The sequence below is a fragment of the Heptranchias perlo genome, chromosome 8, assembly GCF_035084215.1.
Source record: "Heptranchias perlo isolate sHepPer1 chromosome 8, sHepPer1.hap1, whole genome shotgun sequence".
In the NCBI taxonomy this organism is placed as follows: Eukaryota; Metazoa; Chordata; class Chondrichthyes; order Hexanchiformes; family Hexanchidae; genus Heptranchias; species Heptranchias perlo.
In genome coordinates, this window is record NC_090332.1 from 37,091,853 (window position 1) to 37,106,708 (window position 14,856).

General features: G+C 39.4%; 1 protein-coding gene across 10 annotated transcripts in view; it reads right to left on the minus strand.

Moving 5' to 3' along the window:
* Positions 1 to 14,856, minus strand: part of nrxn1a (neurexin 1a) — a 1,536,646-nt gene that overhangs the window by 158,571 nt on the left and 1,363,219 nt on the right. For all 10 annotated transcript variants that reach the window (XM_067988977.1, XM_067988981.1, XM_067988978.1 and 7 more), the window contains one exon: positions 2,891 to 3,062. In XM_067988977.1, the coding sequence (XP_067845078.1) occupies positions 2,891 to 3,062 (172 nt within the window). The remainder of the gene's footprint in view (positions 1 to 2,890; positions 3,063 to 14,856) is intronic.

Here is a 14,856-nt window from a genome sequence, read left to right on the forward strand (position 1 = left end):
GATTTTGTGGCTTATGTCTTTTTCATGTTCAGTCCATTCTTAGGGCTAACTGTTTGAACTGACTGTTATCTGGTTTCTAATAGTATTGCTTACATTTCTATAGATAGATGTACAATGTTAGAGTCCAGTTCCTTAGAATCTTACAGCGTAGGAGGCCACCATTCGGCCCATCATGCCTGTGCCGGCTCTTTGAAACAGCTATCTGATTAGTCCCACTCCTTTGCTCTTTCCCTATAGCCCTACATTTTTTTCCTTTTCAAGTATATATCCAATTCCACTTTGAAATAATGAGTATTTTTAAAATTTTGACAGTGTGCCAGGAGGACCAGCTACTCTCCAGTAACCTGCCCGTGAATCCAGTTCTGCTTGGTTTCTTTCTTGGTGGTACACCCAACCAAGCAGCATAGATGAAAGCCCAGGAAACTATCACCAGTCAGATGGAGCTTCTACACAGGCCTTTACTTTATGTGTAAGGGTGGACATTGAGTGCTGGCAAGCTATTCAATACTGAGGTGCATAACAGACATGCCCAGTCCTCTTGTCACCTAACATCCACATACAGTTACTTTCCACCAGAAGCCGCTATATAATGATCAGGAACAGGATCCTTTGGTTGATTTTTACCTTCCCAAGTTCAGAGGCACCTCGAGCTGAAATCAGCTAACTCCACTATTACCAGAAGTTGTGACTTTATTAATGTGTACACCTCAAATCAACACTGCTCGATGTATTTGCCAACTCAGCCATCAGAAGAGCTTGGGAAGAATATTTCCTGAAGTGGTTGCCTGTGAAGACTCCTGATAAAGAGACCTAGGACTATTCCAGATGCTCCCTGAAAACACAATCAATTTGTATGCATGCAATGTAATAGTTTGTCACTATTACAGATTATCTTAAATGTCTTGGTCCTTAATATGAGTGACAGTTTCTGACTGAAAATGTATTGGAGTTCTTAAAGTTCATTATTATAGCTGCCAATATGCTTTTAATCAAACTCAGAAGAACAAGTTTGGTTCAGCTCTCACTATAATTTTAGTAAAACATGTGCCGATATTATCCTCAGTATAAATGTGATACAAAAAGCTGTGTGGTAGTGTTTGGATAAGCACACAATTTTTTTCCCATTCTGGCATGAGTCGCTAATCAATACTCATGACTCTGCCATGCTGATGCAGAACTTTAGTTTGACATCACTGCACATTTCTTAGTCTCTCGATCAAAGACTGTATTCTAGTCACAACATGCATGCCAATTGCTTGAAAAGTCTTAAAACTATTTTTTCCCTTAAAAACAAGTCAACATTGCTTTGACTTTGGTCACACAAATGTTAGGAATGTCCTATGTCTTTCAATCTTTCCTTTTCATTGGGGACTTCAATCTATGTAATACCAACTCTCAGCTTATGTTATTTGAAGTGTAGTCCAACCAAGAGCTTCCTCAGTGTTTAGAGGGGACATTCAGGAGCTCCAGCACTTCGATCACTGAACAGGAAAGGAGAATAGGGAGAAAGAAATATCACTGCAGTTTTCTCGATTTACTTCAGTGCTTGGCCTGACCAGCAGTTTACATTGGTGCTGAAAATGTGGTTTTGAATGGAGGGCAATACTTTGCAAATCAATTTTCATTCATGAATTATTGTTACTCCTTTTAAAGACCAATACATTCATCGTAATAATTTTATAATTTCTTTATAGCTTACTGTACCATGCACTTACAAGCTTCTACACCAAACTGCATATTTGAGATTGTTTCAGGAAGGTATTATACCAATAAGCTGTAACTCGTTTTAATACCTCCTTGGATTTTGTATATTCACATTCAAGGGACCAGGAAAGAATTAAGTTGCTTGTATACTGTCACTAATCTTCTTTATGTAAACCTGAATGCATTATGTGGATTATAAATAAACAAAACAACAAAAGAAACTAAATACATACACCACAAACTATCCAAACTCAGAGACTTACAAACAAAGCTTTGATTTGGAGAAGTTCCCAAAGCCATTATGTGCATAAATCATATTATTAACACTTTTATTTTAATAGTTAGGGGCTAGTTCAATAGAATAAGACACTGTCCACTTTGTGGATAATATGCATTGACAGTTGATACTTCCTGTGATCAAACGCTTCAGACACTAAAATAGTTAACCTTATGTAATCACAAAGCACCATTAACCATTGCACATTTTATTGTACTACATCAACATTCAACATCGTAAGGTTTAATATTTGTGATTTTTAAACTGCCCTTTATTCTTAGTAGAAGCTTCACCTTTGGAAGCCAAATCTTTTTTAGGCAATATGAAACAATTTTGTGATAAATTCATTGTAGATGTTCCATTTGCTTCATTTATATAACATAAAATGCCTGAGCATTTTAAACCTGTTCATTTGAGATATGACTTTTCACACTAATGAAGTGCTCAGCCATATCATAGAACAAATTATGGTGAGACACTGTTATAAATTTCCCTCTCCTTACACAGCTTTTGTCAAAGCCTTTCAACTGTTTAAATGTTGATTTAATATTGGGGCTTTGACATTTAATATCTTTATGTCTGTATGTCATCCAGTTCACTGAGATCTTGGATTTTTTTTTAAATACCAGAAATGTTATTTTATGTGGTAATCAACATTATAAAATGCAAAACCAATGCTTAGTTCAGTCTTTTTCTGATTATGCCTTTCCTGTTCATCAATTGAGCTGTCTTGTGCATCTCACAGACTCTCTCAGTAAAGCTGATATTTTGTTGTTGATTCTTTGGACCTGTGTGTAACCACACAGCTCTGAATACTATTTTGTCACCAATTTCGTACAGACCTTTGAATGATATATAAATGTACATATTATTTATGTATATATATTTGTACTGCCTTTGAGCACATACCTGATGGATAGCGTTCAATGACTGGCCAGTTGTCCACCTGTAGAGTGGCATTGCCACCGCTCCGTGTAAACCGTACTATATGGTACTTTCCATCATTTACTATACTACTTGATTCTTCAATGGTGATGTCATCTGTTCCAACATTAAAAATAACCCGAATCTTGCCTTGTTCCTGCAAAAAAATGAATAGAGATGGTCACCCACACTGACCACATTGTATAGTACACTTGTTTCCTTAGTTATATGAAACAGTGGCATTTGTAATACCAGTACAAAAAAAATGTCACAGAGGCTCCTTTCAATACAACTACACTGGAAAGCCAGCTAATGCGCCTACAAATACATGGCACTGATCCTAAACCTGACACTGCAATTATTTAAAGTTATAGAACAAGTGCATATTACACCACTGCTCAGAATCAGCCACTAGCTGTACCACATTGTTAAATTATTTTTTTTGCTGACCTCATCAAAAGAAAAAAAGAAAACAGATCGGGTCAGTATTTCCGCTCTTTCCAACCTTTGTCGGAGGGTACAATAGGATAATAATCTTTTGTCGCCTGTCTTTTTGTGCTAATTTTTTCTCATTTTCCTATCCTTAAGGTGTTCACACTGAGCAGGGTTATGGTTCCGCAGGTGCTAGTTAGCCTCCACTACCTCACCCACCTGACTATTCTTCAAGCACATGACGAGTTAGAGTGTTGAATTGGGCAGGCTATTCAACCACTGAGTGAGGCCTGTCCTCAGCTGACATTCACCCATGCACTTTCCAGCAAAGGTCAGTGGATCTAGTTTAGGTTGTTAACTTTTAGAGCATAATTGCCCATTTCTGGTGAACCAGTGGCTAGTGAATTCCACTCGTCCATGAAGGAGTGGCGCTAGCTGATGAAAAATGGATGTTTTTGCCACAATGCAATAATCATTAATAACAATTATAAACTCATTTTGTAATTAGTTAAGAATTTGTTGTTGCACCCCCAATTAAAAATTTCAAAGAACCCAAAGGAACCACATAATACAAAATTGTACAATTAGTAATTCAATCCCAATTGCAATAAAGGAATGCCAATACTTTAATAATGTTTAGCAGAATCACAGACATTGATATTACTCCCCCCCCACAACAGGAGGGAGGAAGTCGGAAGGGGGGTTAAGCCCTAAAAAACGCCAAACATGCTTGCCGCCATTTTTACAGCGGCAGGTTGAGAAGCGTGCAAGTGTTTGGTCTTGGAGAGGCGGGACATTTCATTAACATATTTAAAGTAGGCTCCCACAGTGCAGTTGGGAGCCTGATTTAAATTTAATTGCTGCCGCGCACGTTACCCAGGGGTTGGGAAACCCGGCAGGGAAAGGGAAGCGGGAGCTGCTGGCTCCAGAAAATAAGTGCCTTTTACAGCACTCCTTGTGGGCCAGGCCTCCCAGGGAAGCCTTCGACCTCCCAATTGGGGCCTCTTTCTAGCCCCTGACGCGATTCCACATCCCCCCACAACCACCGATGGCATCTCTCTCTTCCCCCCAATTTCCCCGCGATCATGGCCAACCCCCCACCAAGCCCCGATCTGCAGCCTGCCACCCTCCCGAATGCCAGGGACCGTCCCCAAGGGTCCCCGGCTGCGGCCTCCTGCCGCTAGTTTCCCGCCGGCTAGCCTGTCAATTTGCCCGGCTGCCGGGTAAGAAATGGAATTAAAAAATTATAAGGAGGTCCTGCTCCTTGGGTTCTTCGGCCAAATTTGGCCTCCCCCACTCTCTCCCCTCTTTCCCGTAACTATCGGGGCCATAGTGTCTGTGTTTATTGTCATGGTTACCAGTAATAGGGTTCATACTGATGTCATGTTTTCGACAGCAAATCTGAAGGGCGTCAGGCTACCAGTAACATAGTATGTTTGTCCTGGGGCACCATGCCATAAATGCAGATTTCTGTCCACAGTTCCTTTCGTGGAAAGTTTCTGTTCTCTGGCCATACCATCCAAGGAAGATACTGAGCTGCAGATGCACACTTCACCAAATAAAATTAATCTGCCTGATAAATGATAAGCGGCTGACAAGTTAGCTTTTCTTTGGGAGGTTCCTATTTGCTAGTTCAAAATGGATGCTGTTGAAAGCCTGAGAGCAGGCACTGCCCCACAATTTTGACCATGGCATCGTGTAAACTATGGGGGCAGCAAAACCAAATAAAGTGAAAAAAAACTCATATTACAATGGAGAAAATGGCTACATCATAAAATGGCTTTGGAAAGTCTGAATCCAAATCCCAGTGGGTTGGGCCCAAAGCTCATAACTACCCTAATCTGGTACTGATTAGAATCAAATTGTCAATCTCAAAGATTCTGACATGGCCCTGTGTGATACAAGCAGTCAGACATTTTACGGGATCATCTGAAATTTCTCTTTCTGCTTTTTGAGTGGGGGAGTTAACCGGTTTCAAATAAATGAACAAACACCTTCACTACCATGGTGGAGAAAGTAATTTCAGATGAGCATGTTAAGCATTTATCCACTAAAATCCCACAGCATAATTTCAGAGCCTGAGGCACAGTTGTGGGAAGTGGAAAATACTGATGCTTTTCAGAGGCTGGGGTTGAGACACATTGCTAGGGCAGAGTGTTTCATGTTGACATATCCTTCAGTGAGCCAAGAATTCAAAACAAATGGAAGAAAAAAAGCGGAAAAAGATTAAATTAATGAAAATTAAGCATTCCTCTGGCTCTTGTCTGTCAATGATACTGTCACACAGGCTTCCACACACAAGGAAGAACCACTCACTGAATAACTAATTGTAAGTCTGACAGTGAAACCGCCTGGCACAGCTACTGATATAATGGGAAATATATTAGTACATAACAGGCTTGTTCTGAATCTTTAGGGGCATGGGATAATGCTGAATATATCTCCCAAATCAAATTGCTGCAGAATTAGCAATTGTACTGAGCAAATCCACTTCTAGGAGAAGATTTGCACACAGTTTGAGATCAGTAGCAGAACTTCAGCATTGTTTTATAATGTACATGGCCCAGATTTATTGAAGTAATTCCCTGGCCTATTCATTATATTTTTGGCAGATTTACATTTTTTGTTAAATGGTTCAATAGCCGTGTCAAAAAATTAAAGGTTAAAAAAGATTGTAGTCCTCCTCCTCGCCCGCCCAACACAATGACATCTTTGTCAGCTGCAAGAAGGCGTATTCATTGTGGTAAAGTGTCATCGTTTCCACTTAATACATGTGGGTCAATCACCAATGGGACATATGTCAGAATGGGTCGTGTCCGAATGTCCCCCAGGCACCCTGTACATCCCCTCAATTAAAGAGGAATCAAACCAACAACAACCCCCACTTACAAAAGCCGACAAAATGGGCAATGACCCAACTTTGGAGGATCAGAGACCTAAAATTCTGCGTGGTTCTCCTGGTGTCCTGCCATAACCAGTAGGAGACCAATGGAACTGAAAATGTCCATTTACGCTACACTCCGGAGATTCTGATCATCTCCTGCTGAAGTTATAGCAGGTGACCGGACAACCCCTGCAGAATTTCAGGGCCATGCACTCCAATTAGGCAAGGCCTTTACTAAGTCGCAGCTGAGCTGAACTCAAGAAAGGGCCATTACCCAATTATCATGCTCTCCAAAAGCATTCTGTTCCTTGCATGTGCACAACTGTCTCGTCAACATGAATGTCCCACTTTACTCTCCTATAAGTGCATTCTGAAATTGTGTACAATGACTTCACAAATTACATGTGTTTTTCCTGAAAGTAAATTGTAAAAATGAAATTTTACAACTTTCTAAAGACTGTATTGAATACATACAGCTCTTATAGTGTGGCAATTCTCCCATAAAAGTATGCCACACTTCTCATATATACAATTAAACTTTGTGTGAAATGGCTGATATTCCTGACCATCAGTTTTCTGTGTTATTGACTCATTTCATCATTGTAATGATAAATCAGTTTGAGTATGAGCTCTTAGTAAGTTTGAATCAGTTAAACAAGTTAGATCCAGACTGCAGAAGTGAGTCAGTCTGCAAGATGCAGTTTAAATACTTCTGAAAGTTTTGCTATACAGATCAGTGATTCATGGAATTTACAAATCCTAATTTCATCAGCAGCATTTACATGTTCCCTCCCCTACATTAAAAGAACACCACCAAAGATTTTAAAACAGATGTTCTGTCCAAACTGGGATTTCTAATAAACCACAGTAGTATTAACATAAAATAGAAAACTGTTATAAGTGATATTATTTTCAATCATAACAAACCTAATTTTTATTCCTTCATAATTCAATGCTGGATTATTAGGAACCAAGTAACAAGTATGGATAAGAACAATAAATTGTGTCAGAAGAGAAGGGAAAAGGAAAAAATTGAGGAACTACTGTACCTAAAAAAAGAACACTGTATAGGAAAATAAAAGAAGTTAAATGGATAAACTGTGTATTCCAACTAGTCTTCAGGTGACTGGAAATTTTGCAAAAAGTGGATCTGGTTTAAACAAGTATACATAGCAGGTATCGGAGCAAATGAAAAAATGCAAGATGAAAGAAACCATTTTCCTGCTTGATATTGGAGAACTTTTGAGGAAAGGGAATTTCTGGTACTCGATATAATAATGAATACATTTGAGAGATACTAAAAGTAATTTCAATCTTGAAAGGCACACATTTTTCAGCTCTACAGAAAATGGAACATATCATTAATCATAATATAACTGCATTAAGAAATCACAGTAAAACCTGTGAATTTGGTGAACCAGTTGTGATTCATTTGTGAACAAGAAGGAAAGAAAAAAGGAAAAAAAGAGAACTTGCATTTATATAACATTTTTTTTTACATCGTGAGGATGTCCAGAATTGCTTCACAATCAATGAATTACTTTCAAGGTGCACTCAGTGCTGTTATGCAGGTAAATACAACAGCCAAATTGCAAACAGCAAAGTTCCACAAACAGTAAATGAATGAATGATGAATACATTTGTTTTTGGTGCTGTTGGTTGAAGGAAGAATATTGGAGAGAACTCCCTGATTGTCTCTGAATAGTGCCAAGGGATCTTTTATGTCCACTTGAACAGCAAGATGGGGCCTCAGTTTAGCATCTCATCCAAAAGGTGGCATCTCTGACAATACAGCACTTCCTCACTCAGTTAAATGTCAGCCTGGAATATCATAATGTGGAAATGCCGGTGATGGACTGGGGTGGACAAATGTAAGGAGTCTTACAACACCAGGTTATAGTCCAACAGCTTTATTTGAAATCACAAGCTTTCGGAGCTTTGCTCCTTCGTCACCTGACGAAGGAGGAAAGCTCTGGAAGCTTGTGATTTCAAATAAAGCTGTTGGACTATAACCTGGTGTTGTAAGACTCCTTATATTGGAATATCATAGAATGACACAGCATAGAAGGAGGCCATCTGCCCATTGTGCCTGTGCTGGCTCTTTGAAAGAGCTATCCAATTAGTCCCATTACCCTGAGCTTTCCCCATAGCCCTGCACATTTTTCCCTTTCAAGTATTTATCCAATTCCCTTTTGAAAGTTATTATTGAATCTGATTCTAGCACCCTTTCAGGAAGTGCATTCCAGATCATAACAAATCGCTGCATAAAAAAAAAATTCTCATCTCGTCTCGGGTTCTTTTGCCAATTACCTGAAATTTGTGTCCTTTGGTTACCGACCCGTCTGCCACTGGAAACAGTTTCTCCTTATTTACTCTGTCAAAACCCTTCATGATTTTGAGCACCTCTATCAAATTAATTACTAATTTTCTGGCTGCTGTGAAACGTAGTAAAGGTCAAAAGTTGTCTAGCCTCTAAGAAAGCAGAAAATAGAGCAAAAATGATCACTATGCATAATGTTGCAAATTATGGACCAGGTGAAATCAAATACACAGCGTAGGAGAAAGAGTTGAGAAATTTTGCATGGATATAGTAGCTGCAAATCAAAGAAATGAGAGAGAGATTTGATGCTACCATTAAATAGTCATACTATTTAACTATATACAAGATGGAGAAGAAGTGAATGTCTTGTCTGAATGACATCATAAGAGACCTAAACTACAGGAGTCCAAGATACAACTGACTGGATACTCAAGAGCAGGCATACCAGTGACAAGATGTGTTGCCAGAATTACGTATAAGAACTCTGAATATAACTTATCATTTGTAGTGATGCCAAATGCTATCCAGTAAAGTTTAGGTCTATGTATTTCTGAGAAACTCTATCCAGTAAAAACGTGTTTGCAATAAAGTCTCAAAGTGATAAGGGTTATGTAACATGTAAGAAATACAAAGATCTATTTAAAGGATTAGGTTGTTTGCCAGGGAACATTGGATCAGGATTGACAAACAAGCTACCTTAGTAAATCACCCATGCTGAATAGTCTGGTTTTCACTGCAGGATACGTTGCAAATGGAGCCTGATAGAATGGAAGGCTTAGATATCATAAATAAAGTAGAAGAATCAACAGAGTGAAATCATCAATAATTGTTGACAAAAGGAATGGTAAATTGCAGTGTTGCACAGGTAGAAATATTTAGTCTTGGTGAAGAATGGGGGGTTTCAAGCTCAGCTCAGAGTCAAATAGAATGTCAAGATTTCACGTCTTTTTTACCCTGAGTGAATGGTTGGGAGCGGGCTGGAGTCAGTGATGTGACATTTTAAACTTACAACTCATGAGGAAATCATGGCAGTTTTTTACAGCTTTATTTTGTCATTCTTGAATGTAGAAAAAATCCACACATTCTCAAGTTGCAGAATGAAGACTGCTTTGTATGTCACACAACACTTGCAGATATATACATTGATGGTCTCATACAGTTACACTGTCCTTCACACTTGGGGTAGGGCTATTTGTGGACAGTCACTAGTAAGCAGGGTCAATATCTTTTCTTGTCAGGAGGCTCAGGTTACACATCTGATGGAAATGAGAGATTCATGAGGGGTGAGGATCTGTTTATTTAGAAGTGAGCATAAAAGGTCCCTTCAACTTTTAGGACTTGGGATGGTTGAGGCAATGGCATGCAAGAACATGCCACCTGGTATTTTCCTTGCTCCAGGCGTAGTCTATGCATCACTTGCTCTGCTTGCCAAAAGTCTCAAAGGTTCTTTGTCCACATATTTTTGTGTGTGGGGAGAGTAAGACGAACCAAAGGCTCCTTTTCTCTACAGCTAACTATCTTCTCAAACCCCCTTTTCCCATGCTCTTCACTCTCCTACATTAAGTGCAAAGATGTCATAGATTTTTTTTTGTCTTTAAGATTAAGACTATCAATGCCACTGCCGCTGCAGCTACCTCCCCAACCTCTTCCCCTTACTTCCCACTCACTCTATCTTGATCTCCATCACTGTGGTTTTCCTTCATCTTCTCTATCGTCTCTCACTCATCTCCTCTACAAAAGACCCACCTCCTGCCCTCTTGATTCCCTCCCCACTCAACTTCTGACCACTAAACATCCTTTCCTGCCTCCCATGCTAACAGACATTATTAGTGGTTCCCTTTTCTTGGGTACCATCCCTTTCCCTTTTGAAACCTTTGTCTTCTCCTCGCCTCAAAACACTCACCTTCCATCGATCCGATCTCTCCAACTATTACCCACTTCCTTGTGGTCTCTAAGGTTCTTGAATGTGTCAGTGCATCCCAGCTGAATGCCCATCTCTCAAACTCCTCATTTGAATCTCTCCAGCCCAGCTTCCACACTGCTCAGAACACCAAAACAGCCCTGCCCAAGGTCACAAATGAAATCATCTGGGACTCTCACCATAGTGCATTATTTCTTCTCAACCTCCTCAACTTCTCTATGGCATTCGACACGATGGATCATGCCACCTCCTTTCTTCATTTCTTCTCTCTTATCCAGATCTGTGGGACTGCCCTGGTGCAGTTCCACTCTAATCTATCTAAACACAGCTGGGACATCCCGAGCAAAAGCTTCTCTTCTCTGCCCTGCACTGTCACCTCCAGAATTCCCCCACGTTTCTGTCCTTAGCGTTCTCCTCTTCCCCATCTAAAAAGGAGTAAGATTGTAATACCTTAGTGACAGCATCACGGGTGTGGGTCAGATTCGATATGTACACTGATGACATCAAATTCTACTGCTACACCATTTCTCTTAGCCCTATTATCACCTATGTGCTGTCAAACTATATGTGTTACATCAAATTACTGACTTCAGCCCCAGCCTCAGCCATTCACTCAAGTTACAAAAGAAGTGAAACTTTGACATTCTATTTGACTCTCAGTTGAGTTTTAAATACCCCACCCTTCACCAAGACTCCATATTTCCACCTGTACAACACTGCCTGCCTCTGTCCCTACCCCAATCCATCCACCACTGAAACACTTATCTATGCTTTAGTTCCCGCTAGACTCAATGATTCTTATGCTCTCCTTTCTTGCCTTTAATCCACACCCTCCACAAACTCCAACTTGTCCAAAATGCAGCTGGACAAATCCTGTCCTCCACTAAAGTTCCATTGCCCATCACCCATTCCCCCTGATCTATGTCGGCACAGAGAAGTTGAAGAGGTCGAAAAGAGAAAATGTCTGACGGTTGAGAGTTTGGTGCTCTGAGCAGTGTGGAAGCTGGGCTGAAGAGATTCAAACAAGGAGTTTGAGAGAGATGGGCATGCAGCTTGACCCTTAATATTTTAAATTAAATTCCTCATCCTTATCTTCAAATTGCTCCACAGTATTGCCTTATTATCGCAACCTCCTCCAAACCCTTTAGTTCTCTGATTCTCTTCCTTTGTATATTCTCCCTCCCTTCATCCCATCATTGGTAGCCTTAACCCTACTCTTTGGAACTCCCTCCCTAAACTCCTGTCCTTCTCTACTTCTCTCTCTTCCTTAAAATCCATTCTTTTTTTGACCAGGCTTTTGGTCACTTCTAATTTCTTCTTCCATGGCTTGACATCTGTTTCCCTATCTATTTCCATTTCTGAAGTGATTTGGGACTTTTTATGTTAAAAGTGTTATATAAATGCAAGTTGTTGCTCAGGGAATTGGATGTTAGTTTGCAGCAGAGCTGAGGAATGCACTTTCTTGCTGCTTGAAGTGAAATCTGAACTTGAGTGGTAGAAGTCACTTAACCACTGGTAGTAACTAGGTCCAGTGGCTTTATAAGATCATTCATGGGCTTGGTGGAGTACAGCACCTCAAACCCAAAATATTTTAGCAAGTTGAATGCATCCTCAGGTTTCTGACCACTGAACAAATTAAGTTTCAAGCTATGCATACAAATGCTCGCTATGGGATGTACTGATTTTTATGGCTCCACTATGCCGGGTATAGTAGTCTAGTGGTTATGTTACTGTACTAATAATATAGAGGCCTAGACTAATAGACCGAACATAAGTTCAAATCCCACTATAGCAGTTTGAGATTTTGACTTCAAGTTAAAAAAATCTGTAAATAAAATGCTCGTATCAGTAAAAGTAAAAGTGACCATGAAGTCGGATTTCCGTAAAAACTCAACGAGTTCACTATGTCCTTTAGGGACGGAAACCTGCCATTCTTACCCACTCTGGCCTATATGTGACTCCAGTCCCACACCAACATCATTGACTCTTAACTTAGCAAGTCACTCAGTTGTATCAAACTGTTGCAATTCAAGAAGAAGGACCATCACCACCTTTTCAGGTCAAGTAGAAATGGGTGATAAATGCTGGCCTTGCCAGAGAGGCCCATATCCCCAGAATTAATAAAAATAAACTTTGGTATTACCTTTGATCCAGAATTATTTCACAAAACCTTGTATGTAACATATGAGCTCATTGACAATGTTGACACATCAGTGGATGACATCGCTGTCCAAAAGAGGAACATGACATTACACTGCAGAAAATACTTGAAGTGACTAGAAGAGTTAACCTGAAACTCCTCTTCCTCCTCCTCCCAGACTGGGATTCCTGGAAGAACCCCCATCGAGAAACAACTGTGATGCCATAAGCCTTAGCAGTTCAGAAACTACAATGGCAACACTAAGCACTTTCAAATTCTTTAAGGTCAAAACATGCACTAGCCACTGCAAGAAAAATGTCTTCAAAGGCTCTAAAAAGTTTTACTTGTGAGCAGCTGAAGATTCCTTTAAATGGCGTTTGAAATGGTCACTACAGGACATGAACCACCCATAGTTGGTGGGCAGAAGCAGCATCAGAAAGGGAATAAGATCAGAAAATGGTGTCGGCGTTGTAATGACGTCACTTTACTCCGATTTGGATATATTCATGTGGCTCCTGCCTGTTTCAGATGGGAGCTCTAGCCGCAAGGAATTTATTGTCTCAGAAAATCAAGTGAGCTGTAAAAGCAGCAGTAATTGGGTGGGAGGAACACACACTTCATTTTCCTCCTGCTGCCATTCCATCTTAGAGTGCAAATGAGATGGAGGGGGTGGTGGTGGGGGTTTTAAAGGGATGAAAATCACCCCAGTGTGCATTAGATAGACGTAAATACTGGGATATCAGAGAAGCAATTGAGAAATAGACTCCTGAATTCACACTGAGGGACACAACAAGCAGAAAATATGGCCCAACCCTATTACCATAGAGAAGAAAATTGTAAGTGCATCACCAAGTGAAGTTCCTGGAGTATCTAATTGCTAGGTGCCAGAAAGACTTGTTTCAAAGATTGAAATTTCTAGATACACCAATGTATGGGTAATTATTAATTTCATGAATTAATGCAATTCTGTATTAGAATATAGGTATATTATATTACAGGATTATGAATAATGTATGTAAATGAATCACAAAAAATTACAGCACAGAAACAGACCATTCGGCTCAGCAAGCCTGTCCTGGTGTTTTTCTCCACATGAGCCATCAAGTCTAATCCCACTTTTCACTTCCTATACCTCTTAATATCCTTGTTTTTCAAATAACTACCTGGATCCCTTTTAAAATAATTTGTGAACTCTGCTTCAATAAATTTGTGGCAGATTATTCCACATTCTAACCACCCTCTGCATAAGGACTTTCTTTCAACTACCCTTTCATTCTTTTTGAGATTATTTTAAATTTGTGCCCTCCAGTTCCACTGTCACTGACCAGTGGAAATAATCCATCACTATTTACCTTATCATAACTGTTTAGAATTTTGAAGATCTCTATCGTGTCACCTCAACCTTCTCAACTCGAGTGAAAAAGTCCCAACTTCTTAAGTATCTGTTAGAACTGTACTTCCTCATCCCTGAAAACATCCTGGTGAAATTATACTGCACCATTTCCATTGCTTTTATGTCCTATAAGGAATGCATAAAACTGTGGACAATACTTCAACTGTGGCGAGCTAAGGTCTTGTACAAGTTCAATATTACCTCCCTGCTTTTGTATGCTATACCTCTAGATAAAAAAAACCAAGAATTCTGTTTGCCTTTTTATGGCCTAATCTATTTGCACTGCCATCTTTAATGACCTGTGTATCTGAACCTCAACGTCCCTCTGCTTTCCTACACCATTTAAAATCTTACCATTTAAGATGTATTGTCTCAAGGTGTAAGCAAATCATCCAGCTATACCAGCTGAGAATGTATATTTGTTTCAAGAGAAGGAAAATGTGATGATGCATCAGTTTGAGAATAACGATTTAAAGATATTCCCTTAGGTATCAATATTGCTGTTAAGCAACAACCAGTTAAGGTCCTCACTGAACAAATAAATCAGTCTGCAAGATGGAGTTTCTAAGCTAGCAATGAACTAATGTAATATTGTTCTCAATGACAATAAACCTGGTTGTTATTCCTTTATAATTCAATGTTGGACTATTAAGAGCTCTAAAAAACATAAATTTGGAAATTATCCTGTGCGATATTATCATACAAACATAGTATCATGCATGTTTCAAAATTCATCCTCTATCTTAAAGGAGATGTTGACTCATTTAAAATAAATTCTATTAAAACCTTGATTAAAATAGTGAGCAAAATGAAATTGATACAAATATGTTAAGTGTCCGTATGGTAATATCATACAAGAAA